Below are 24,852 nucleotides of genomic sequence, written 5' to 3' on the forward strand. Positions count from 1 at the left end.
TGAACTTTGCCACAACGTTGGTGGGATCTCCTCAGCTTGGCACTGTTTATGTCCATGCAGACCCTTACTGAAAATGAATCAGAATTTGCCCCACTATACCAACCAAACGCCTCATCTCGAGTCTGTTCATCTTCGACAGATTCTCTACAAAAGTACTACTCACCTCCTGTTTCAGCAGTGACGCGTTCTACCGCACTCCTGAACAATCGATTGAGAAAAAGACAGGATCACATGCATTGAATTAACTTTAAATTAAATGTTAACTTCCAGGAGCTCTACACTATCACTGCATGACCATAAACTCATTTCATCAAGAATTAGAAGAAAAATATAAAGTAATAATGATTAATGTTCAAAAGAGGAAATTAATAAAACAAAATCTGGCACAGCACTGACTTTATTTCTTTTCAATGTTTGATATCTTGCGTTTTGCTTTGTACGAAATTTCTCAAATGACACCCGTTTTCCAAAATTAGAACACACACACACACACATGTATATATATGTGTATATATATATATATATATATATATATATATATATGAAGAGCTTTATCGCAAAACGAGCTAACTCCACTCTTGTTCAGTTGAGATATTTGTTATCAAAGCTGCTAAAAGACAAAGAAAATAATTAGAAAATACAGGACATTGTCAATCATAACTTCTAGAATATTCCTTGTTATGTTACAAGAGAGGTATTACTGGGAAGGCTTAATTTTGCTCTAGTGATGACGGACTTGCTTTGAAACGTTCCAAAATGGCGCTTAGCTCATTTTGCAATAAAACTCTTCATATATGTATGTATGTGTTACACACGCACACACACACACACACACACACACATATATATATATATATATATATATATATATATATATATATAGTTGAGACAATGTAGATAACAGAAAATGTCGCATGAAACCGGCAGAGTTGTGAAGCTTTCGACCGTGGTCTTCCTCAGCTTTGATATCTGTTTGTGAAACGAAATATATGTTTTTGAGCATAACAAATCTGAAGTCATAAACACAATATATTAGATATAAGTTGAGCATGAGTTAATAGTTACATGACATACTTGGCAATATTTTTTGGAATTTGCAACACATTCAACAATGTATAACTGTTCTCTATTAACTCATGCTCAACTTATATTTAATATATTGTGTTTATGACTTCAGATTTGTTATGCTCAAAAACATATATTTCGTTTCACAAACAGATATTAAAGCTGAGGAAGACCACGGTCACTTAAGATGACAGAGGCGTGCGGTAGGAATATCAGCATCATCACTTATATATATATATATATATATATATATATATATATATATATATATATATACACACACATACATATAGTAAAGGAAATTACTTGAGGCAGACTTTGCTCTCCTGTTCTCCCTTTTAATCGAGCTTTCAGCCTTTCATGGCCTTCATTAGGATCTGAGGTGTACAGTGTATATTGATTGTGATGTCCCGCATCACAGCAATGTGCTCATCTTCTGTATTTGGCTACATGTCCTGTGTGGTCAAGGCTGAGTATTCTGCTCCGAGTCTGAAGTCATATAGAGAGAGAAATATATTCATCATCATTGTACAGTAGTAGTAGCAGTAGTAGTAGTAGTAGTAGTAATAGCAGTATTTACATACACACACATGTATACACATTTTTGTATTTATACATGTATTAACATATTTCCCAGGATCGGCCATGTTTTCGAAAGCATGCCCGATTCACATAAACACTAATTCTTTCGGCAACTAACCAAGAGAGGGGGGCCCAAAAAGGTTGGGCTAACTCCTGCTGGGTGTCAGATGAATAATTTAAAAACAATTTGTAGAACTACATTGTGGTGCATTCAGATGAAAATAAAAACTTTGCCGTTGTTATGACACATTTTGAATAAAATTGTGCATACAATGCACTCCCGTTATAACGAACACGGCTATAAGGAAATTCCAGTTACAAGGAAGTAAAAAATCAGGTCGCAATATTATACGCTCTCTGTTTATTGTTTATTTGTTAGGATAATAATGAAATTTCGCCACAACGAAAAAACTGTCAGTAACAAGAACTTTGTTACAGTGGAAGTCCACTGTATACACAACACACACACACACACACACACACCCCACACACACGCTTTTTCGTCATAGGGATTTAGATAGGGATACCTGGTGATGATGTAATACGGTTGTAGCAAAGTTGTGTGTGCGTGCGTGTGTGCGTGCGCGCGTGTGTGTGTGGATTGAAATGTGTGAAGATGTACGGGGGTGGGAGTACTTTTTCTGGGTGTTTGAAAAAAAAATAACACGTTCGATCAACATAAACACATACATAGCACGATATTAGTGTCTCTCACAACCCATATAAATAAATATGTCTCATAAAAGTTTTCAAATTTGCGAAGGGTGTTTTTCTGCCGAGACTCTGTCGAAGAGTTCCCCTACAACAAGACTTTGGTTCGATCAGACTCAAACTGAACATTCTCTGTGTGCCTACACCAATACGAGTACACTGTACAGTGTACTATTAAGCATCCTCCAGATTTTTGCAGAAAGCGTGTGTCGCCTCCGAGTTAAGAACATTTTGTGCATACACCGCAGACTATGTAGTTTATTCATGTATGCCAAATTCCTCTTTTATAAGCTGGAAGTACGCGTGCTTGTCTATTATGGAGTCTCCGTGATTTCAAGTGTCTTTGGCACGACACAGGAATGGGGTTAGGATGGTCCATTCTACACTGAGGCGGGAATCCTGCATTGAGTATTTCACAGTATTTGTACTGTACTATGAATGGAGGAAGGTGCACATTATTGCCCAGAGAAATGAGGATCCAAGATGCATCGTTTCCGAGGGTAGAAAGGATGGCGACTAATACGTTCTCTCATACAGTCCGAAGAACCATTCACAGGGACAAACTTCACTTGAAAATCGGAAAATGATTTATTGGTCAATATTGTGACCTTGACTTCATACTAGATAAAACAAATATCTGGAATGTTCATTTCAGTGCATGTGTTTGTTTAATGGTTTGCTTGTGTTTGTTGTAATTGTTATATTTGTTGTTTTAGTGAACCTCTGAAGAACCATTCAACTTATCACCAAAACAGGATTTGTTAATTTCTGGGATGATTGGCATCGACAAACAAAAATTATTAAACAGACGGAAAATGAGGACAAAATATGACCAAGATACATGTCATGTCATTCTGCCGATGAGTTTTTAACCCGTTCTTTACAGGAACCTGGTTTACCAGGTTCCTAAGATGAAGTGCCTACTTTTGTGGCCTAAATTCATGTTTCTTTGTGTTAAAATGTCCAGAAAAATAGGTTTGATAAAAAGGTGAGAGTTTATTCTGTCAGAATTTGTTCTCTTGCTGTTGGAAAATGCGTATATCACAGTAATATTTACCTTCTTTCTGATTTAGTTTGCGCTTGTTCGGCTATAAAAACTCAAATCAGCATGTACATTGCGATGAAAGCTGAGCTCAGTAGATATCTGTGTTCGCTGACCCCAGTCACCCCATTTCAGGTGCCAGGTTTTGTGTAGAACAAAAGAGTCTGTGAGCCCATCAGCGCACACTCTATTCATACCTCGCACCCGATCGATACTCTCATTGTTCGATGGTACATGTAGTTGACCATGGAAAGGGGGATACACGTACCACTTGACTGCTTTCACACAGGTGGATTACCAACCTGTCCGTTCTCTGTTGACAGGCAAAACGAATCTCATTTGGAGGTATTGGAGGCACTCAGAGAATTGCAGAATGGGATAAAAGTACAATGTAATGATCTTATTCAGATACCTATTATTCCTCTCATACTAATTTTTGTTCTTGTCAGAATCAATATTATGTTATCATCATCATTTTCATCTTTACCATCATCATCATCATCACCTCTACTGCTATTAGTACGCTGAAAAGAACCGTAGTACAAATCTCAATAATTTCAAACAATTCTTTTGTACAAACAAGAACCTGGATCCCCAGGTCTGCTTTATTCTCTTTTCATATTCAGAGACATTTCTCGTAATGGGGGGTGGTAATGATTACAAATCTATAGGTATGTTGCCATGACAGCATCGGTTGTCTCAAGCGATAAGTGGTTTGGGGATGCCATCACTTTTTCAGGGCCGGCACAACATGGCACCAGAAAAACGTGGAAAATTGCAGTTAAGCCTTTTTTCTTTTTCTTTTTTTTTTTTGCTTGTCAGGTGTTACTGAAAGTAGCACCTGAAAAGATAAGCCCTTTGTTTGTTTGTTTCTTTGTTTGTTTGCTTGCTTGCTTGTCATTATTTTTACATTTAATATTATCATTATTATTATTTTTTCTTTTGCTTGTCAAGTGGCACCAGAAAAGTGTGGTATGTGTGGTTTTTTGCTTGTCAGCTGATTAAACCCATAACTGGCAACAGAAATATAAACTGGGCCCCCTCACTTTCAAAATATGTGGAACCGGCCCTGTTTTTAGGATGGATGTGAATAAATACTTCGAGTTATTCACAGTCTGAAGTTTTCCACTGAGAAGCAAGAAATGGAAATCAATGGAAATCAACTTAAGTGTTGTGCCATTCACATCCACTTAACCCGTTGAGGATGGTTTGATTTTGCTACAACGCGCATTTTCCGTAGACACCTGCCCAAGTGTACTCGGGACTCATCCTAAACGGGTAAATACTGCAGGTCTTATTACAGTAATCCTTCTATGGCATAGGTGGAAACTATTAAGTTGCAAGTATGAATAGGGTCTCCATGAAACACAACACATCTCAGCTCATTTGATCTATCGAAAGGGAAATTTCCACGAATCAGTCCTTTTCTGGAAGATCAAATCTCAGACGCTGTCCCCTTTCCAGTGTCCACACTAGGAATGTCTTTGTCACGGGTCCAAGACGTAGGACCAAATTTGGGACCAAGTCATGTTGGGCTCGCTAGGCTGGCACTACTGCTGTCAGGAGTCGGCGGCGGTTTCAGTTTCTTGATGGATTTCTTGAGGCACTCGTAGATGACTGGATACATTCTCTGGCTCCCGTCCACACACTGCTGTAAAGCCTGGAGAGCGCATTCCCACAAGTACATAGAAAAGAGAATTGGAACCAAAGGAGGAAAGTTAGGAAAGACCCTTTTTTCTAATTACTGAGAAACACATTTCATTAATACTATTTCATAACACAATTGACAAATACTATAACCATGGGGGGATGACAGCTTAAACCCCAAAATAATTAAAAATGTGGGATATTTCAAGTAATCTGTGTGATGTGTCAGTGCCAGTGGTACAAAAATCCAAACCTCCAAATATTTTGTTGAACAGATTTGGGTAATTGAAATTGCACTGTTATAAGTACATGACATTTGTGCCAACTATCAGTAATATCAAAATTATTATTACTTGACCAGTGAATGACAGATTTCTGGAAAATGTATATTTTTTTAAATGTTTTTACAGTACTTCTCTGCCTCAATGTGATGGTCAAAGTACCTTGCAATGTAGTACAAGCCTGTTCACTGGAATCAGCCTATAACTAAAGTGTACACACATCCCCCTTCCTACAGATTGTTCACGCCAGGCTTTCAACTCTTAGTACAAACAGAAGTACATCCCTCCATAGTAATTGTATTTTGTAATTTTTTTTTCTTGACTGTACATCTGGGTGGATAATTGTAACTGATGAAGGTCTCAATTACTGTAGTATGCAGAGTAGCCTCTGTAGTTATGAATGAAGCATCCTGCTTAACCCTTTGTTGCCTTAAAGGGACTGTACAGTACTGGTTGAGGTGGGGATTCATGTTTTGCACATTCCTAAGTGAGATAATGAGAAACTTCTTATGAAATATGAAAGAGCATGTAATTTTAAGAAGGGTTCAACATTTATTTGATGAAAATTGGTTTTCAAATGGCTGAGATATCCAAAAAAGTGATAATAATAAAAGGCGACATGCCACAGCTTTATTAGGATCTCTTTGTTTCACCTTGTTTTTGGATATCTCAGCCATTTCAAAACCGATTTTCATCAAATAAACTTTTGATACCCCATGGAATTGCATGCTCTTTGACATCTCATAGAGTTGTTTCTGAATATCTTGCAAAACATTAAAAGCTAAATCCTCACCTCAACCAGAACTGTACACAACCTTTAAGTACAGATTCACACAGAAAACCCTACAAGTGTTGTACACATTATTCAAAGTCCGTGGCACAGAAAGGGTTTACAGTTTAAGCAGTGTGGCAGGGCTTGAATCCTGACCCTTCTCAATGAAAGTGTGCAGTGTGCACTTTGATAGACCACAGCACCTCCACTAATAATTGTTCCTTACAATATAGTGACTCCTATGTATGACTAATGGCATGTGATTGGTCATATGCGACATGTTTATCAAAAAATTCTGAATAAAAGAAATCATCAAAGTGGCGGTCTGTATCCAGAGCTTGAAATACCCACCAGCCATCGGCAATTTACTGCCATGCTCCTCTTACTGGTTGGAATGCCCCTTGAAAATCAAACCCTCTATGGCCACAATATTTTTTACTCACTTGTGCCCATTTCAGTGGATCTGTGCCCCTCAAAAAATGTGGTCTTGACCCAAATTGATGAAATTTGAGGCTTGTGCATCTGAATGTTAGCTAACTATTATTAAAGCCCAGGAAAAAGGAAAGAAAACCAACAGATACAAAGCCAATCCCATCGCTTGGACATATTGGATTGTCGACAAACCTTGATGGAATCGTCACATTTCAGCTGTCCTTTCTGCACGAGACCAGAAACTTGATTCAGAGATGGCAAGACGCCGGCAGTGACAGACGCGTGACTTGGTTCCTTCTCACAGAGGCCGTGATACTCCTCCACCTCCGTCGGATCCAGCAAGACGCTCTTTCCAGCTTGCCTCTGGTGGGGAAAAGGAAAGAGCAACAGGAGGAGGGAGTAATAAGATTATTGCATTAAAGAAGTTGTTATCAGTGGAGTGGCTTACTTCAGAAGGTGCATTTACATTCACATTAGGTGCAGTCCATGAACTGGCTTTAGAGTCTCTGCAATCTGATTGGTCAATTATCATGTGTTGATTTTTACTGACCCACACTGTGCCATGCGTCCTGTAAAGTCTGAACGCATGGCTCAAGCCTTGAATAGTGTTGTACAGTGTACCGGACGTACACTGTATGATGGGGAAAAAATTAATGTTGAATTTCATGAATTTATGGACTCTTTTTATAAAACAAATAATGCAGAGGCCAATTTTGCTGATCAGTGAGATATGGATGCTCTTGATTAACTTTGGAAACAGTCTAAAATCCACTCGTCCTCTAAATTGTCATTGAAGATTGACAAATGATTGGAGATGATGAAAGAAACACAGTACAGTTGAACCTCTCGTATCCGGACAAGTCGGGACCGGGGCTCATCCGGATAAGGGATTTGGCCGGATACGGGAGACTCAATGCTTTATACATGTACATATACATACACAAGTACTGATGTAGCCCATTGTAGTACCACATGTAGTAATGTGTATACTGGAACCTTTTCATTGTTACATTTGGGGATGTTTGGGGATGTTAAAATGTCTGAAGGTAAGCAATTTGGAAGGAAATTTGATGTAATGTATGTTAATCATGTTGGAAGTAATATGTAATTCATGTGTGTTTGTGTAGGAGTTCTCAAGGAGTTGGGAATCCCCCTTTCCTCCCGTAATAATAAAAAAAAAATAAAAAAATTCACGGCGAGATTGCGTCAGTATAATAGAGAGATCTGGATAAAGGGAGGCCGGATAAGAGAGGTTCAACTGTACTTCTTTCCATGTTTCTTTTATCCTCTCCGATCATTTGTCAAGCTTTCATGACTATGTAGAGGATGAATTCGATGCATATGTAGTAAAACACCAATCTATTTCTTTCTTTTTTTTCACATGGAATGAAAATATTACAGAAATAAACATTGAACGAAGCAAATGACTGAGCTCACCACCGTACAGCCAATGACAATGTCATACATCTCTATGCCTGCATTGGCCACCGCAACTGAAGCACATGTGATGGCAGCTGCTAAAGCTGAAGAAGGGGAGAGGGTAGGAATACAAAAGAGGAACTGCCTCATGTAAACATACATCGTTAACATTGAAATGAATATTAATAATGGTTAGATTATAGTATTTGAGCAAAAATGGTGATAATTTGTTTGTGTGTTTGTTTGCTTTTATTTCTGCATTCAATCAGATGCAATTTGAATACAAACTTCAAAAAGTACAAAGACAAAGAATAACAAGTGCAGTGAAATAAATCGATAACAGTACATAAATAGATACACATAGGTGATTGCATAGAGCAATGTAGATACACAGAAACATAAAATAAGATATACAGTATTTTTCAGTAAACAACAGAGATCATTGAATGCAGGAGACCACCATCATAAGCGATTAATCATGGCATTATCATTATTGTTATCAGCATTATTGTAATTATCATCAGAATTATAAGAATCTATTATCCTTTTGCACTGTTTTAGTCTGAAATGTGGATCAACCACATACACGTACCATTGAAATGACAACGATTTTAAGGGTACAGACGGAAATGACATTAAATCTCTTCTACATCATTCTACAGTTTGGAATCATGAAATGAACGTGAAATTGCAATTTTAGCAGTTTTTTTAGAACACTCATTCTGGAGCATAGCGTGACTAGGTATGTCTTAGAGACCCCTTTTCAACTCTTTAAAAAAATCTTGTATACACTCTTCATATTCAACCTTAATTCTCTTGACAAGATTATGCTACTTCTTTCAAAATTGGTATTAGTAGTGGATAGAATGTGTTAATACAGTGTACTCAATTTGAGTTTAATCTGACAATCCCTTCCTTGTTGTTGGTATGTTCTTTTACATCCTGTTTTTTGTCCCATCCACTGCACAGTTAGCAGGGCTTGGTATTAAATATTAAGCGCTTGAGCAGACCCTATACAATTTTTGTACTTCTGAGCCTCTTTTCTCAGTGCACACTTTTCCAGAGCATGTCCTTTTTTTCAAGATTTAGATAGGATCGGAGAGTCCATTTGAATTGAGTTATGCATCATTTTAAAGCTGAAAGTCTGTTCTTCCAGAATCTGCCCTTAACTGAAAATCCATGTCTAGTGACTTTATGTTGGTTTTGTGATGCAGGGTCACATATAACCTCTCTTTTTTTCACTGGCAATTTCAAACACTTACCACTCCCATCATTTTCCAGTACTGTAACAAAGACGTCCACTTGAGATTTTGGAATTTTGTGCTACGAGAACAAGACACAAAGACAAAACAATACAGAAGGAATCTTGCAAATGTGGCAAACAGCTGCCACCTGCAAAAATAACCATATACGTCGCACTCAATGAATTTAATGCAAGCAAATACTCTGGATGGTACTATCATCTAAAAGCATGATTAATAATAATGGAATGACATAATAGAAATATCATTACACATTCACAAACCACCAAATATGAATGAAAAGTATTGCTTCTATTAGCTAAAAACTCATGGCTATGCTGGTGTTAAAATAACAGGACATACTTAAAATGGAAAAAAAAAATGTTCCAATGTACAGTTGTAATACATATCACACTTTAAGTACTTAATTTCCATTCACAGTTTCCCTTACTAACGAAAACAATAATAAACCACGACATCAGAAAGTGTTTATAAAAAAGAAAGTGACCTCAACTCTTCTACACATTAGCAGATATTTTAACAATGTATCAACTCAGCATCCTACTTTGAAATTGTGATGGTAGGTTTTTGTTTTTATTTTTATAGTCATTTTTGTAACACTATTTATAACAAAAAAAAAAAATGGCAGAACAAAAGTTGATGAGAGAGACTCACAAGACATACAGCTGGCTCCAGGGCCTGCTGAACTTGCAGACCCAGTTCCCTCTCAGCACTGTCGGTGACGTGGCTGCGCCTGTAACGGCAGGAGAATGAGGCGAACTTGAACTCGCAGCGGAGCTGGCCGCTCATGCTGAACCCCTCGCGACGCGGAACCTCACGTGGTCCGTAGACGGCGCATAAAACTTTGGTGTTCCTGGCTTCGATGTAGGCAGAGCCTCTTGCCTGGCTCACTACGCCCGCCTTTAAGACTTTGTTTCAATGACAAAAGCAAAGAAATGTTTTACAGACACTATTTAGCATTTACAACGTGTAGGTGACTCAGTTTTTAAAATTGTTGACCTTTTCTGACAGAACTTTAAGATAATGTTCATACACATGAAACAAGACTCCAGTATACAAAAGCTCAACAATCAAGCCGCACTGCTGAGGTATCTATTACTATGCATAACCGTATCAGCAAAAAATTTACTGTAGGATTTCTTCTAGCACAACTGTCTATCGGATATTGAGTACTTGTACATGGCGAATCCTTTCACTCACATACGTTCCGTTTTAAAAGTATTTAATATTTGGTTGTTGTTTTTTTCCTTTTTTCATAGAATAGCAGCGACTCAGTCAGGTAGCATGTAGGACCATAGATTTTCTCAACAATGTTCAACAGTGCCTTGATAGGTACACAGATACACAAACACACTACAATGGCAGCACACATAGAGCACACACACACACACACACACACACAGCACGCACACATCAAATGTAATGTCCATCTTGTCTCTTTCTTCTCTTCATTGATTTCAGTTATTAGTTTCACAAGAATTAGTTAAAGAGTGCAAAGAATATGTTATCTACATTGACACATGAAGGTATAAAACATGAAATATAATTCCAATGCAATTATATAAAAGGCCCAATTGGCACATTATTTTCACATATTATATCAGCAACAGAAAAGTTACACACATGTTGTGATGAGAAGAGACATTAAGAGAAGAAGAATAAATGTTGCACTCACAAACAGGGCGAATTTCCTGTGGAGTTCTTCCATCACGCCTTTTGCCTGTTTCACTAATCTGCAAGAGATGCATTAAAGAGGAATAAAACCTAAAAATGTATACAAAAATTGTACATAGTACATGGACAATACTGCGGTTGGTAACATTATACATGATGCACACTGTACTCAATCAAATTTTCATATTTTATTTTACCACACGGCACTAAATCACCATCTACAATTTAAAATCATGTTATAACATGTTCATCCTTCCAAGGTTTATGATATAGAAAAGAATGAATACAATTATAAAACAAATACAATGTATATCAGAGATGCCATGGTAAATTAAAGGGTCGATTGGTAATGTTAAAAAGAAAGGACTTTGAATGAGGAAAAAAATCAATGTCTTACGACCAAAAGTTGCAAAAATGAATGGGTAAGTTACTACACTCAAAGTGTTACATTTATATCACTTACAATCATAGCAAACGTTCTAGCAGATATTTTTAGCAGTTTGACCAATAATATTTTGGCTACTGTAGATCCCCAAAGGCATTGTAAGTAACAATTACCAAAGTAACTTTAGATTGTCCACAGCGCTCAGACTGCAATAACATTCCCCCCATGAGCTCTACCTGCGAATTCGCAGGTTTTGGGTGTCAGGTGCTCGTGGTCACATGACTGCGCTTCCATTACCATAACATCATTTTTTATCAATTACGCATTTTTCACTTATCGGCGATTTAAAAGAAACAACATCAGAATTTTCTATAAATTTTGGATCTATTAAAGGCAACTTTAGGCTCTCCTTCCAATGGTGCCATTTTTGGAAACCTCTGATGAAACGCCAGGCTGCAATCGCAACGCAACCTGTGAATTCGCAGGTTTTTAGAGCACAAAACCTCTAAAATTGCCTACATAGTGCTATATGCAGGTACCTGCGAATACGCAGGAACCTGCGATTTTGTCTCTCCTCCCCTACTGACCCTATACAGCTGTACTTCACTGTCTTCAGAGCTCAGAGCCTCTTTTCTCAGTAAATTACACATTTTTCCACGAGTGTGGCTTTCTTTCTAATATCATAAACAAGTGATCTACAGTGTAGAATAGAAGAGTCAGAGTCCGTGTATTTTGGTTGGTTAGAGTGGACACACATGGCGTTGTTCAACCCAATAGCACGCCCCAGGGCTGGAGGTTGAACCTTGGCATCTTGACTAATTGCTTTTTAAATGTGAAATTAGAACCTACACTTGTATGTGATATCTGGATCTGGATGAATACACTGAAAAACTCTGGATAGAGTATCACTCAGCACTGAAGTCGAAATATGTGTGTGTTGTGACAGTAAAATTTGCTGGCTTGCGGTATAAAGTGTCGGAGTGATAAGTGTCTGGATTCTGGAGGCTGGCCAAAAACTAGAGTAGGCCTCCCTCATCCAGGGCAGCATTCCATCTCATTGGAAGAAAGCTTTTGTTGTACCAATCCACAAAAAGGGACGCAAGTCCAACCCGGCGAACTATCGGCCAATCTCATTCACTGCAATCCTGTCCAAATTATGCGAGCATGTGGTGCATTGTGCTGTCATCCATCACCTCATTGAACACAACATCTTGTCAGACGCACAACACGGCTTCAGAAAGCGAAGATCCTGTGAAACCCAGCTCATCCTCACCATCAATGACCTTGCAAAAGGGCTCAACAACAAGGAACAGAAAGATTGCATACTGTTGGACTTTGCGAAAGCATTCGACAAAGTCTCTCACCGGCGACTTCTACTCAAAGCAGACTACTATGGTATAGGCGGCACTACTCTCAGATGGGTCAAAAGCTTCCTGAGCGACCGTTCCCAACAAGTCGTACTTGAGGGCCAGATCAGTCAGGAGATCAAGGTTACATCCGGAGTACCGCAAGGCAGTGCCCTAGGCCCACTCCTTTTCTTGATCTACATAAATGACCTACCAGACAGCATTGAGCACTCGACAACACGCCTTTTTGCTGATGACTGTCTGCTCTACAGGCGCATTAGGTCAGCCCAAGATTGTACCAATCTTCAGGAAGACTTAGACCGGCTACAGGAATGGGAGAGCAAATGGAAGATGGAATTTCACCCTTCTAAATGCCAGATCCTTCGCGTGACCAACAAGAGGAAGCAAGTTACTGGCCAGTATAATATCCATGGGCATGACCTCGAAGTGGTGAGTTCCACAAAATACCTCGGCCTCCACATCGACTACAAGCTTAACTTCAACTCTCACGTTGATACCACAGTGAAGAAGGCTAACTCTGTTCCTGGCTTCTTACGTCGTAACTTCAAACACTGTAGCCGTCACATCAAGCAGGCCACTTACTTCACATATGTCCGACCAGTGGTGGAATATGCTGCAACAGCATGGGACCCACACACTCAGCGGAACATCAATAAGATCGAGATGGTCCAGCGAAGGTGCGCCCGCTATGTGACAGGTGACTTCAACCAAACATCCAGTGTAGAAGCCATGCTTAACAGCCTGCAGTGGCATTCCTTATGGGACAGACGCCTTCACAGCCGCCTGGCTATGATGTATCGCATCCGCTTTAACCTTGTTGACATCGCTTGGCAGTCCTACCTCAGCGAACGGACATCAGCCACTAGAGGACACGGCTCTCGACTGCAGACGATCCAATGTAGCAATCAGGCATATGCTTCTTCCTTCTTCCCAAGGACCTGTAAGGACTGGAACAGCCTCCAAGAGGACCAAGCTTCTTCTTCTCTCGACGCCTTCCGGCTTGTCTTGAGTGGGAAGAAGAAATAGTTTTGTCTCCAGAGGACAAACATTTTTACTTACATGTTGTATATACGCACTTGCACAAAAGCTACAATATCCTGTCTTAGATGTGTGTGAGGGTCCACACACTGGACTCACACGCTCTGGATCTGGATCTGGATGAATACGCTGAAAAACTCTGGATAGAGTATCACTCAGCACTGTGGTGTGATGTGCAGCTAATCACAACGGAGGTGACGCTGGAGCGCCTCTTTGTATGTGTCAAATTTATGAATCTGCCAGGGGTGTATCCAGGATTTTTTCTGGGGGGGTCGTAATCAAAATTTTTGGACCTTTGCCTTTGCGAGGGAGCGGAGCGACCGAGTGGGGGGAGGGTGTGGGAGGGGGGTGTCCCCCCTCCCACAGTAGGGAGTTTTTGAATTTTGTATCTTAAAATGGGGCCATTTGGTGCATACAAAAGTGACTTTTTCGGCATGGCAGTGCGGCTTAGAAATAAGGTAAATTATAGCATATTAAAACTAAGTTACGAAATTTACGAGGTTTTTGACAATTTGCTGGAACACCGGTCACTTTTTTTCTCTGTTGTAGGCCTATATAGAGTAAAAAGCCCTCAAAAAACAAAAATGTCTTTTACAAAAAGTGGACCTTTTGAAAATTTGGGGGGGGGGGGGGGGGGGGGGTCGTACGAACCTCCCGACCCCCCCTTGCATACACCCATGTCTGCTTTATGTTACTCGGCAGATTATTCCAATCCTTCGCTGTTCTATGGAAGAAGGAGTTGGCGAGAGCAGTTGAGGAACCGTATAAAGTAGAGTAATTATCCGGATGGTAACTTCGGGTTGTCATACCTCTCGGTGCTTGAGCAGGACTGATATAATCCTCGAGATTTAAATCAATATTACCGTGCTTTATTTTATGAAATGTTGACAGCCTTAAAAGCTTGCGTCTTTCTGGGAGTGGATGAAGTTTGAGATCCTTTATCATTCCGGAGACGGAAGATTGCCACTTGTAATCATTACAGATGAATCTGGCTGCTCTATTTTGTACTGCTTGAATCTTGGAGATGTTACGTTGAGTGAAGGGGTCCCATACTGTACAGCAATACTCCAAGTGGGGACGCACTAGGCTCTTGTATGCTTGTAATTTAACATTTCTCGGTGCATTATGTAGATTACGACGGAGAAAGCCAATCATGCTGCTTGCTCTGGCTGTAGTTATATCAATATGTCTATTCCATTTTAAATTGTCTGATAAGACAACTCCTAGGTATTTGTGACTGGACACTGTTTCTATCTGGTGACCGGCTAAGGTGTACGTGTGATGAATGGGTCGAGACTTCCTTGTGAAGCGCATAACGTTGCATTTGTCCAGCTTGTATTTCATTTGCCATTTTTTTCCCCAAGCCTCTAAGGTACGTAGGTCTTGTTGAAGTAAGACGCAATCTTTATGTGTCTTAATGGGACGGTAAACTACACAATCGTCTGCGAATAGGCAGACGTTGGATGAAACTTGATCAGGGAGATTATTAATATATGATAAGAAAAGCAATGGGCCCAGAACAGTGCCTTGGGGCACTCCTGAAGAAACATGAACGGGTCTTGAGGATGACCCTTGAACTACTACTGTTTGTTCCCTTTCTGTGAGAAATTGTGAAATCCATGAAAGTAATGAGCCCTGGATTCCAAGATACTTGAGGCGATGAAGGAGCCTCTGATGTGGTACAGTATCAAACGCTTTTGCAAAGTCTAACACAACAGCGTCAACTTGCTTAATGGTTTCGACAGAGGAGAAAATATGATGAATTGTTGTAATCAGTTGGGACTCACACGACCGTCTGGATCTGAATCCATGTTGTGTGTTACTGAGGATATTGTTTCCTCCAGATGGCTCATAATGTGGCGATAAATGATATGTTCTAAGACTTTGCAGCAGGTGGATGTGAGGGATACCGGCCTGTAGTTGGCTGGGTCGGATCTACTACCATTCTTATACAGAGCATTTATATTAGCTTGTCTCCAATCTCGGGGTAGCGTGCCAGTCCGAAGACTTTGCGTAAATATGACTTGCAATATAGGTGCTACTTGTGCAGCACATAACTTGAGAAATTTGGGAGAAATGCCGTCTGGGCCAGAAACTTTATTCACATCTAAGTTCTTAAGAAGTGTCATAATACCTTCTGTACAGACTGTAGAAATAATCAAATCTGATATTGTTGGGATTTGTCTCTGTCCCATATGAGGAATATTAATCAAATCTTCTTTAGTGAAAACTGATTGATATTGATCACTTAAGACTTCAGCTTTTTCACGAGCTGCATTTCACACTGAATCATAGTGCAATAATCTTCAAAACTTGAAGCTGCACTCTACCAGGAAGAAGAAGAAGAAGAAACTGGGGGCTTTCTACTCACGTAATCAGATCATGTCACCACACATAATATTGTATTACTACAGGCCTTCTCTTTCAGAATCTGCCCTTGGCTTTAGTTAATCATTACTATAGCCTAAAACAAAATAATATTTAATGATAAAATTAAAAAACAAAAAAGTTACAATACAAAAATCAATATCGTCTGGCGACTTTGGTTGGTTTTGTGATGCAGGGTCACATAATATGCTAGAAATGCCGGTTACATTTTAAATTTACTCCACATTGGTCTACCGTCAAACATGTTTTTTTTTTTTCTTCTTCTTTCTGTCATAATTAGCAACGCTAACACATTTCACTGCATATGGGACTGAGCTCTCTCTTACCAACGGTACTTTCTCCTCTGCTTCTCTGTAAAGGAGTGGACTTTGAGATATTTCAGGTCCCTGAATTCGCTTCGTATCAATCGGCATTGTACCAACAACTCATCCAGTACAGGAGCAAGAATTAGGATAATAATATAGTTAGGCCCGATGGAGTAGTTCGTACACGTGAGCTGAGATGTCGTATACTGTAATAATTGCAGCAGCTGACAAGGAGTGCGTGCTTGCGGTCCATGAACGTAGAGGACAGCAAACACAGATGACTTCCAACGAAAGTATTAAAGAGAGAATCCTTATGGATTATAGTGTAGGCCTACTTTGTGTACATTCCCTAAATCTCAACATAAAAGAAGACACTCATTCAGTTTTGCCTTGAATGTGATTGTGTTGTTACTAGTTGCTGTCATTGATTTTGCTGTTGTTGTTGTTCTTCTTCTTCTTCTTCCTCTTCTTCTTCTTATTCTTCTTCTTTTCTTCTTCTGCTTCTGTTACTTATTCTTGTTTATTATATTTTTCTTCTTTCTCTTCAATCCCATGTCTACCATTTCATTCAGCTGCCTATTCATTCATGAATCATAATCATTCATTCATCCATTCATTTCATCAAAGACTGTCAGTGCATGTACAAAATATAGCACTACAAAGCAATATTATCTTTACGTTTATACATACATCGAGATAGTATAAAAGCAATAAATTGGGATTAAATGAAGAGTTTGTTTTTAAAAACCGATAAGTCCATATTTGCCAAATGGAGATATTTGCGATTAAAGGTCGAGAAAAATAAAGAGAATGATAAGAAAACTTTAGCTTCTTTTGGCCATAACTTCAAAAATGTACCTTTATAATAATGTAATGACCAATTTTAAAAGGTATTATTTTGTACTTTATGACAGAGACCGTACTTCAAAATCTTCAAAAATGGACTTATCGGTTTTTGCGAACAAACTCTTCAAATGTAAATAATAAACTCTCAATAAAGACATCACCATATCTTTTCCCCGTTTTTTTTTTCTTTTGGTCTCTAGGTTTCTTTTGTTTCACCATGATACATTCAGAGACTCCAACTCTCCCGTTTTCGACGGGAGATCTCCCGCCGAAAACCCATTTTTGCAAAATCTCCCGTTCTCCCGCTTGAGATTTAATTTTTCCCGCCCTGGCTCTTTGTCTCCCGTTGGAAAGGAATTCTTACTTATTTCTATCGTATGTTGAAGAAATAAGCCTTAGATAGCACCAGAGAGCATCTAGAACCCTAGGAACTTCGTGCTTCGCACACATCAACTTTGAGTCTCCCGTTTGCTAGGGGTTTCAGGCGGGAGAATCTCCAGATCAGGTGGTGCTTTGGGTTGGAGTCTCTGTACATTTTCACTAATAGTATCACAAGTACATGTACTATGATTTTGGTATATAGAAATGAATGTTTGGAGGTTTACTGACAAACGTTCAATGAGGTTTGCTTTCCTTATTTGGAGGAACATCTGAAGAGTTTTTTTCGCAAAAACCGATAAGTCAATATTTGAAAATTTTGAAGTACGGTCTCTGTCACATAGTACAAAATAATATCTTTTAAAGGATATATTGGTCACTACATAGGTACATTTTTGAAGCTATGGTCAAAAGAAGCAAAAAAAAATTCTTATTATTCTCTTTAATTTTCTTGACCTTTAATCGCAAATATTTCTATTTGGCAAGTATGGACTTATCGGTTTTTGCGAACAAACTCTTCATCTCCCCTCAGGACATATGTACACGTGATTTTTTCAAGATGGAGAACAACTTTTCTATTCTTCATTTCAATATACGAAGTTTGTATAAGAAACTTGATCAACTGAAGACATTTTTGAATTTACACAATGTGGATTTTTCTGTTATAGGTTTGTGCGAAACGTGGCTGTCTGACGTGTCATCTCCCCTAGTTCATTTGGATGGATATTCTCTTGTGTTTAATAATAGAGTAAATAAACATGGAGGGGGTGTCGCTCTTTATGTTCAGAAAGGATTCAATTTTGATTTGATTCAGAATTTATGTCATATGACTGAAGATTTTGAAAGTATATTTATTGAAATCGACGTACCAGCTGGAAAGAATATTTTGATTGGTGAGATTTATAGACCGCCAAACTGTAATCATACTGCTTTGTTTGATGTACTGAATTCCGTATTGAATTCTGAGTCTTTGCATAATAAACATTGTTTTTTAATGGGGGATTTCAATCTTGATTTACTGCAGTATCACGAAAAGCCCTGTTGCCAGGATTTTGTGGACACTATGTTTTCATATGCTTTTACGCCGTGTATAACTAAACCTACCAGAATATTTGATTCAGCGATTACAATTATTGATAATATGTTCACTAATATTCATTATCCAACTGATCAAGGTATAATAGTTTCGGATATGTCTGATCATTTCCCAGTGTTTGCTTCCAGTCCATTTATACTAAATCGCTTTAAGCCTGCAACTTTGGAAATGAATTCTACAGCTCGTGTTATGTCTGAACAAAATATTATAAGATTTAAGGAAAGCCTGTTAAATATTGATTGGTCAGTGGTTCTCAATGCGAATGAACCTAATGATGCATATGATAAGTTTGTTGATCTGATCGCTCCTCTTTTCTCGTTTCATTTTCCGATAAGATCACAATTTAGATCAAATTATAAAAAGATACCACGATCCCCCTGGATATCGAAATCTTTGTTGAGGTCTATCAATAAGAAAAATAAGCTCTTTTATATATTCAAGTCTCAAAAAACTGATGCTGCAAAAAGCAAATATACTAGTTATCGTAATGTTCTTACTTCTGTTTTGCGTGAGGCAAAAAAGAAATATTTTTCTTCACTGTTTCTTCTCCATGAGAAGGACATTAAATCCACGTGGAAAGTTATTAATAATGTTCTTCAGAAGAAACGAAATAAATCGGATATCCATAAGATTTGTGTAAATGACATCGAGTTAAGAGATGATAATGAAATCTCTGAAGCGTTTAATTCATATTTTGTGAAGGTTGGATCTAATTTAGCTGATGTTATTCCGGAAACGGATATACCTTTTTCTACGTATTTAAGTCATCGCAATAATCAATCTTTGTTTTTTATGCCTGTATTAGAATCCGAAATTGTTGACATTGTAAATAATCTTAAAGCCAAAAAAAAAGTACTGGTTATGATGGAATTTCTAATTATCTTCTGAAATATGTTATACATGAGATTGTTGTACCTCTTGCCCATATATTTAATTTGTCATTGCTGAACGATATATAGTGCCTACTAGGATGAAAATCACTAAAGTTATCCCGATGTATAAAAAGGGCCGAGAGGACGAACTGGGAAATTATCGACCAATATCGTTATTAACCTCTTTTTCTAAATTACTTTAAAAGATTGTGTACACACGTGTATTCCGATTCTTAAATGACTGTAATGTAATAGATGAAAATCAATTTGGATTTCGTAAAAAGCATTCCACAATTCATGCTATTTTACTCATGATAGAGAAAATTATCAAAGCGATCGATGCCAAGTGTCATACAGTAGGTATCTTTCTTGACTACTCCAAGGCCTTTGACACAATCAACCATGAAATATTATTATAAACACTATGGGATTCGTGGGAGGGCCTTGGAGTGGTTTAGAAGTTACCTTACTGGAAGAACTCAATTTGTTAGTTTGAATGGCCATGTGTCCAGTTCACAGCCTATAACTTGTGGGGTACCGCAAGGATCCCTTTTAGGTCCTTTATTGTTTATTCTTTATATGAATGACTTTCGCAGTTCGTCCTCTCTGCTCTATTTTCTACTTTTTGCCGATGACACCAGTATTTTTTATTCAAATCGAAACCCTCATGTTTCACTGAATACCGTAAATACTGAATTAAAATCAGTATCTAAGTGGATTCAGGCTAATAAATTGTCATTGAATTTGACCAAGACAAAATTTATGGTTTTTAGCAATATAATCAATATTTTACCGGGTAAGTTGGTTGTAAACGACGTAGAATTGAACCAGGTGGAATATATATAATTCCTTGGTCTCATATATTGATTGTAAGTTGACATGTAAAGTTCATGTTGATTCTTTGCGTAGATTATTATCAAAAAATGTAGGTGTTATGTATAAGTTAAAAAAGTTTTTTCCTAAACATGTTCTGCATTCATTGTATTCTACTCTATTTTTGCCTTATATAGGTTATGGAATCCTGGCATGGGGAAACTGCTGTACAACTAGACTTAATTCTTTATTATTGATACAGAAACGAGCTATACGGATAATTAACTTCGCCACATTTTTCGAACACACTAATGTCTTATTCTTTTCCAGTAGAACACTTAAGATCCAGGATTTATATCATTTTAATATCGGGTCATTTATGTATCAATTAAACTCAGGTGATCTCCCTGATGTTTTTTCTTCGATGTTTGTCAAAAATACTGAAGTTCATTCTTACCCTACTAGACAAAAAGATTCTTTTCCTGTACGAACCGTATCTGCTTTAAAAACAATAACCACTACAGGACCTAAATTTTAGAATGAGTTGGATAGAAAATAATCCAATCTCAGTCTCTTTATTCATTTAAACATAAACTTAAACTAGTTTTTCTGAATTCTTATATCTATAGCTATTCTTCAATCCTCTTCGATATTCTCTGTTCATACTTCACATTACTGACATTATCGATTATGTAACATGTGCCTCGCTCGTGATTTCTGTATTATCTCCTGAACTTCCTTTGTACACATTTGGTATCTCTGCTATTGTACACTGCATCTGACTTGTACCTCGCTCGGGTGATCACGCAACACTCAAGAAGTCTGTGCCGCGGACATTGTTTTCATTGTTTTCTTTTTTCTTTTTCTTTTTACTTTTTGGCGTTTATATTTCTCCAATTCAGAAATTGTCATTCCTTTAATTACATACCCAAGTAAGAAATAATCTCACATCCGCATCTGGGAATCTACACCCTACAAGCAATGCTTCTATGTAGATTCCTCATATTTCACATGTTTTATTGTCTTATAAGCTGTACGTGACAATTCATCCAGGTTTTTGTATTGTGATGTTTATGTTTTATGTATTTGTTGAAATGTGGAATATGGAACAATAAAAAACAAACAAACAAAACAATCTCCAGCTCGAACCAACTCGCAGCACCTTGTCTGAACGGATGGGGAGGGGGGGGGGGTGACAAGTAAAAAGGTATGATAATCAACGAGTAAGGATGAGACAAACTAGGGGTGAAATGGTTGAAGAAATCACGTGTTAAAGGTATAGTTTATCTTTGGTAACAGAGATTAAAAAAATTTCAATAGATAATTATCGCATTTCATGCAAAGTCACTTGCATCACGAAACATTGTCCAATTTTGCAATGAAGCCTAAAAATATAAGAAGATACACTCTTTTATTAAACCGTAACTGTATAGACTGTTTATCTAGAAACATTGTTGTTGCCATACTTATTGTTTACATTTTGTATACGTTTAACAAAATTACTTAACATTTATTGTATACCTGATTCAATTTTTTACATTGGTTGTTTCTATCCCCACTTACTTACAATTTAGATGTATTTTGAAGCACGAAAGCTGGGTTTTTGTTTCATCTGCAAATGGTACATTACTGCCTAATTAACAGCAAAATCAAAGTAACAATATCTTGAACAAATCAACTTCAACGGAAGACATTACAAGACTCTGTAATAGTGACTCTCGACCCATATTATATTAATTAATTAATTATTCGTTCTCTTATGTATTTTCTGAGGGTCCCATATTGTACAAGATTTTGCTTTATAGTTGCAGGAATGGACCCTCCATTTCCATTCCCATCCTTATCTAATTTGTACTATTCATAATGATAAAAACAATTACGTTTTCTTCATTAATTTTTGTTCCTCATTTTCTCACAATGTGATAATGAGGAACAAATGAGGAAACTACGGGAGCCCCCCCCCCCCCCCCCCCCCCCGTTCTGCCGGCCATGCATATTATACAAATGATGCACAGGATAGAGTGCGTTAGTGTAGGCGTAGTGCACTCGAGGGTATTTACAATTGTGAAACATGCACGAGGCGAAGCCGAGTGCATGTTGCACTACATTGTAAATACCCGAGAGTGAGCTACGCCTACACTAACGCCACGAAATAATCCTGTGCATCATTTGTTTTATAAAATGGGTCGAAAATTCGAAAACTAACATCATTTTTCAGCGTTTTTCACGTACCTTTGTGGGTCAAGACGTCCGAAGATGTTCGTCCCAAACTTTTACGCACGTCGCACTCGCGGAAGTCCCGCACATACAGTATAAGTATAATGGGGGGTTGGGTTTCCGGACACCCGCATGAAAACTTACTTATTTTACATAGAATATGCACCCTTTACCTTAAAGACTTGATATAGACTCCTCATATAGGCCTACTAGACAACATACTCTGAAAACGGCGTGAGAATTAACCTGCTAAATCGTTGGATTTGCTCTTCAAAGTGACTCCATGTACGCGTCCGGTCCCATAACGCTTGGTCTACTGTACTGTACAAAGTGTACGTATAGCTAGTACAGTATACGTACGTACGCCACATATGTTATGCACAAGGGAAGACAGGCCGGCCGGCCGGCAGCCCGAACTAGAAGTTGTTTACAGGATTGACAGCGCGTACGCGTATGCATGCAATTCATCAAAGGAGCCGCCGCGCGCACAGACGATCGGCAATCTACCATAGGATTACAGGCAGTGCAGTTGTACTGAAGTAAAGGAAGGAGGTGTGTCTCATTTCAGCGCTTCCTATCATTGGCTACATTCTTGAACCCATTTTATAATATCGTATAGCTCGATCAGCCGCAGCCATTATAATACCCCAGTATATGTAAGGCGCGTCTCTCTAGGGCCTATTAGTATACATAGGGAGATCTGTAAGCCAGTTCATTCGACAAGTTTATGCATATAGGTCTACAATGTAATACAAGGTCATGTTCGATATACATGGCGATGCCGCGTGGTCCTGTAATATAGATCAATGGCTGTGAGTTTTATTGCAAAATGAGCTAAGCGCCATTTTTAAACATTTCAATTCAATTCAATTCAATTCAATTCAATTCAAAGTTTATTTCATTTTTCAAAGTAAGTCCATCATCAGACAGAGCAAAGTTAAACCTTTCAGTAATATCTCACTTTTGACACAACAAGGAATATTCTAGAAGTTATGATTGAAATATCCTGCATTTTCTTATTATTTTCTCTGTTTTTTTGCAGCTTTAATAACAAATATCTTAACTTAACAAGAATGGAGTTGGCTCGTTTTGCGATTAAACTCTTCACATGATCCTTATTAAAAAAAAAAAAATGCCTGTACAGTAAGCTGAGTCAAGGAGCTGCACTAGTTGGGGTCTAAAAATACGTCACCGCATAATCTCCCGAGCTGAGACTGGCAATGGACTCGACAGTACCGATCGACCATTGATCGATCCTTTGACAATCGCTTTTGACAATACATGTACAAACACGGCACCGTGACTGTGCGATTTCGATTTGAGAACGTAGTACCGTTCGAGCACGATAAAGATGGCTCGCCTCCGAGTCGGGCTCCCTGCCTGTGGACAGGTGCGACTTCAGGTGCCTTCGGGTGGAGCAGAGCGTGCAGCCATGAAATGGTGCACATGATTCCGGCTGCTATCATTCTGAATGAAAATAATACACGACTATAAAAAGAAATGGAATGTTTACATACTAGGGTTTTCTCAACGTAAAATAGTCCAGCGGATGCATGGGCAAACAGCAAGGGTTATACCACATGACAAAACTAAAGTTTGCTGACTCATCCTTCCATAATTTTGATGCATAACCGTCAAAGTGTATATATAATGTAAAGGATAATTCTAGCTGTTGAATTGTTCTCTCATTTTTTTCTTCTACCTTTGTCTGTTGTCGTTCACATGTGATGGGCCTCGTCGGATACATACAACTCATGGCAAATGTGATCAACGAAAGAAAAAGTTATATAATTTTACTCTATAATCTTCAAAGCCGGAACCAACTCGACAGTCCCTTTGCACGGAGTGTTATACGTCTCAAAGGGATGGTACAGTTTCGGCTGAGGGTTAGAGCTAGGTTTCCAACATTTTTTGATGATGATCTTTGTAGATGATGATCGAGAAACCTCTTATGAAATATGAAAGAGCACATACAATTCTGAGAGGAATTCAAAGTTTATTTGATGAAAATTGGTTTTGAATTGGCTGAAATATTCAAAATGAAGAGATCATAATAAAAGGTGGGACCCTCCTTTTATTAGGATCGCTTTGTTTTACTTTGTTTTTCTTTGTTTTTTGATATGTCAGCCATCATACAAAATGGATTTTCATAAAAAAAATAAATTCCACTTAGAATTGTATGATTTTTAACATTTCATAAGGTGGTTTCAAGTATGTTTCAAAAAGTTAAAGCTGAATCCTCATCTTCTAACCGATACTA

At 38.2% G+C, this 24,852-nt stretch overlaps 1 protein-coding gene across 1 annotated transcript; it reads right to left on the reverse strand.

Moving 5' to 3' along the window:
• Positions 1–4,925: 4,925 nt before the first annotated feature.
• Positions 4,926–16,570, reverse strand: LOC139739453 (exosome complex component MTR3-like). Its single transcript, XM_071650063.1, has 7 exons — positions 16,392–16,570; positions 10,889–10,946; positions 9,868–10,121; positions 9,214–9,274; positions 7,970–8,055; positions 6,725–6,895; positions 4,926–5,060 (listed from the first exon to the last, which is right to left on the reverse strand). Exons 1-7 carry the CDS (start codon positions 16,476–16,478, stop codon positions 4,926–4,928), a joined length of 852 nt encoding a protein of 283 aa, XP_071506164.1. The 5' UTR covers positions 16,479–16,570.
• Between the last annotated feature and the right edge of the window lie 8,282 nt (positions 16,571–24,852).

This window comes from Diadema antillarum, unplaced genomic scaffold, assembly GCF_040938485.1.
Source record: "Diadema antillarum isolate AM-2024a unplaced genomic scaffold, OU_Dant_1.0 seq00000799_RagTag, whole genome shotgun sequence".
NCBI classification, from domain to species: Eukaryota; Metazoa; Echinodermata; class Echinoidea; order Diadematoida; family Diadematidae; genus Diadema; species Diadema antillarum.

What these genes read in the sequence shown, in the direction of transcription:
- LOC139739453 (XM_071650063.1), bottom strand. Translation starts at nt 16,478, where the DNA reads ATGCCGATTGATACGAAGCGAATTCAGGGACCTGAAATATCTCAAAGT. An exon ending in CAGAGGAGAAAGTACCGTTG is followed by an intron (nt 10,947 to 16,391) that starts GTAAGAGAGAGC and finishes CATCTCTTGCAG; the next exon opens with ATTAGTGAAACAGGCAAAAG. An exon ending in ACAGGAAATTCGCCCTGTTT is followed by an intron (nt 10,122 to 10,888) that starts GTGAGTGCAACA and finishes ATTGAAACAAAG; the next exon opens with TCTTAAAGGCGGGCGTAGTG.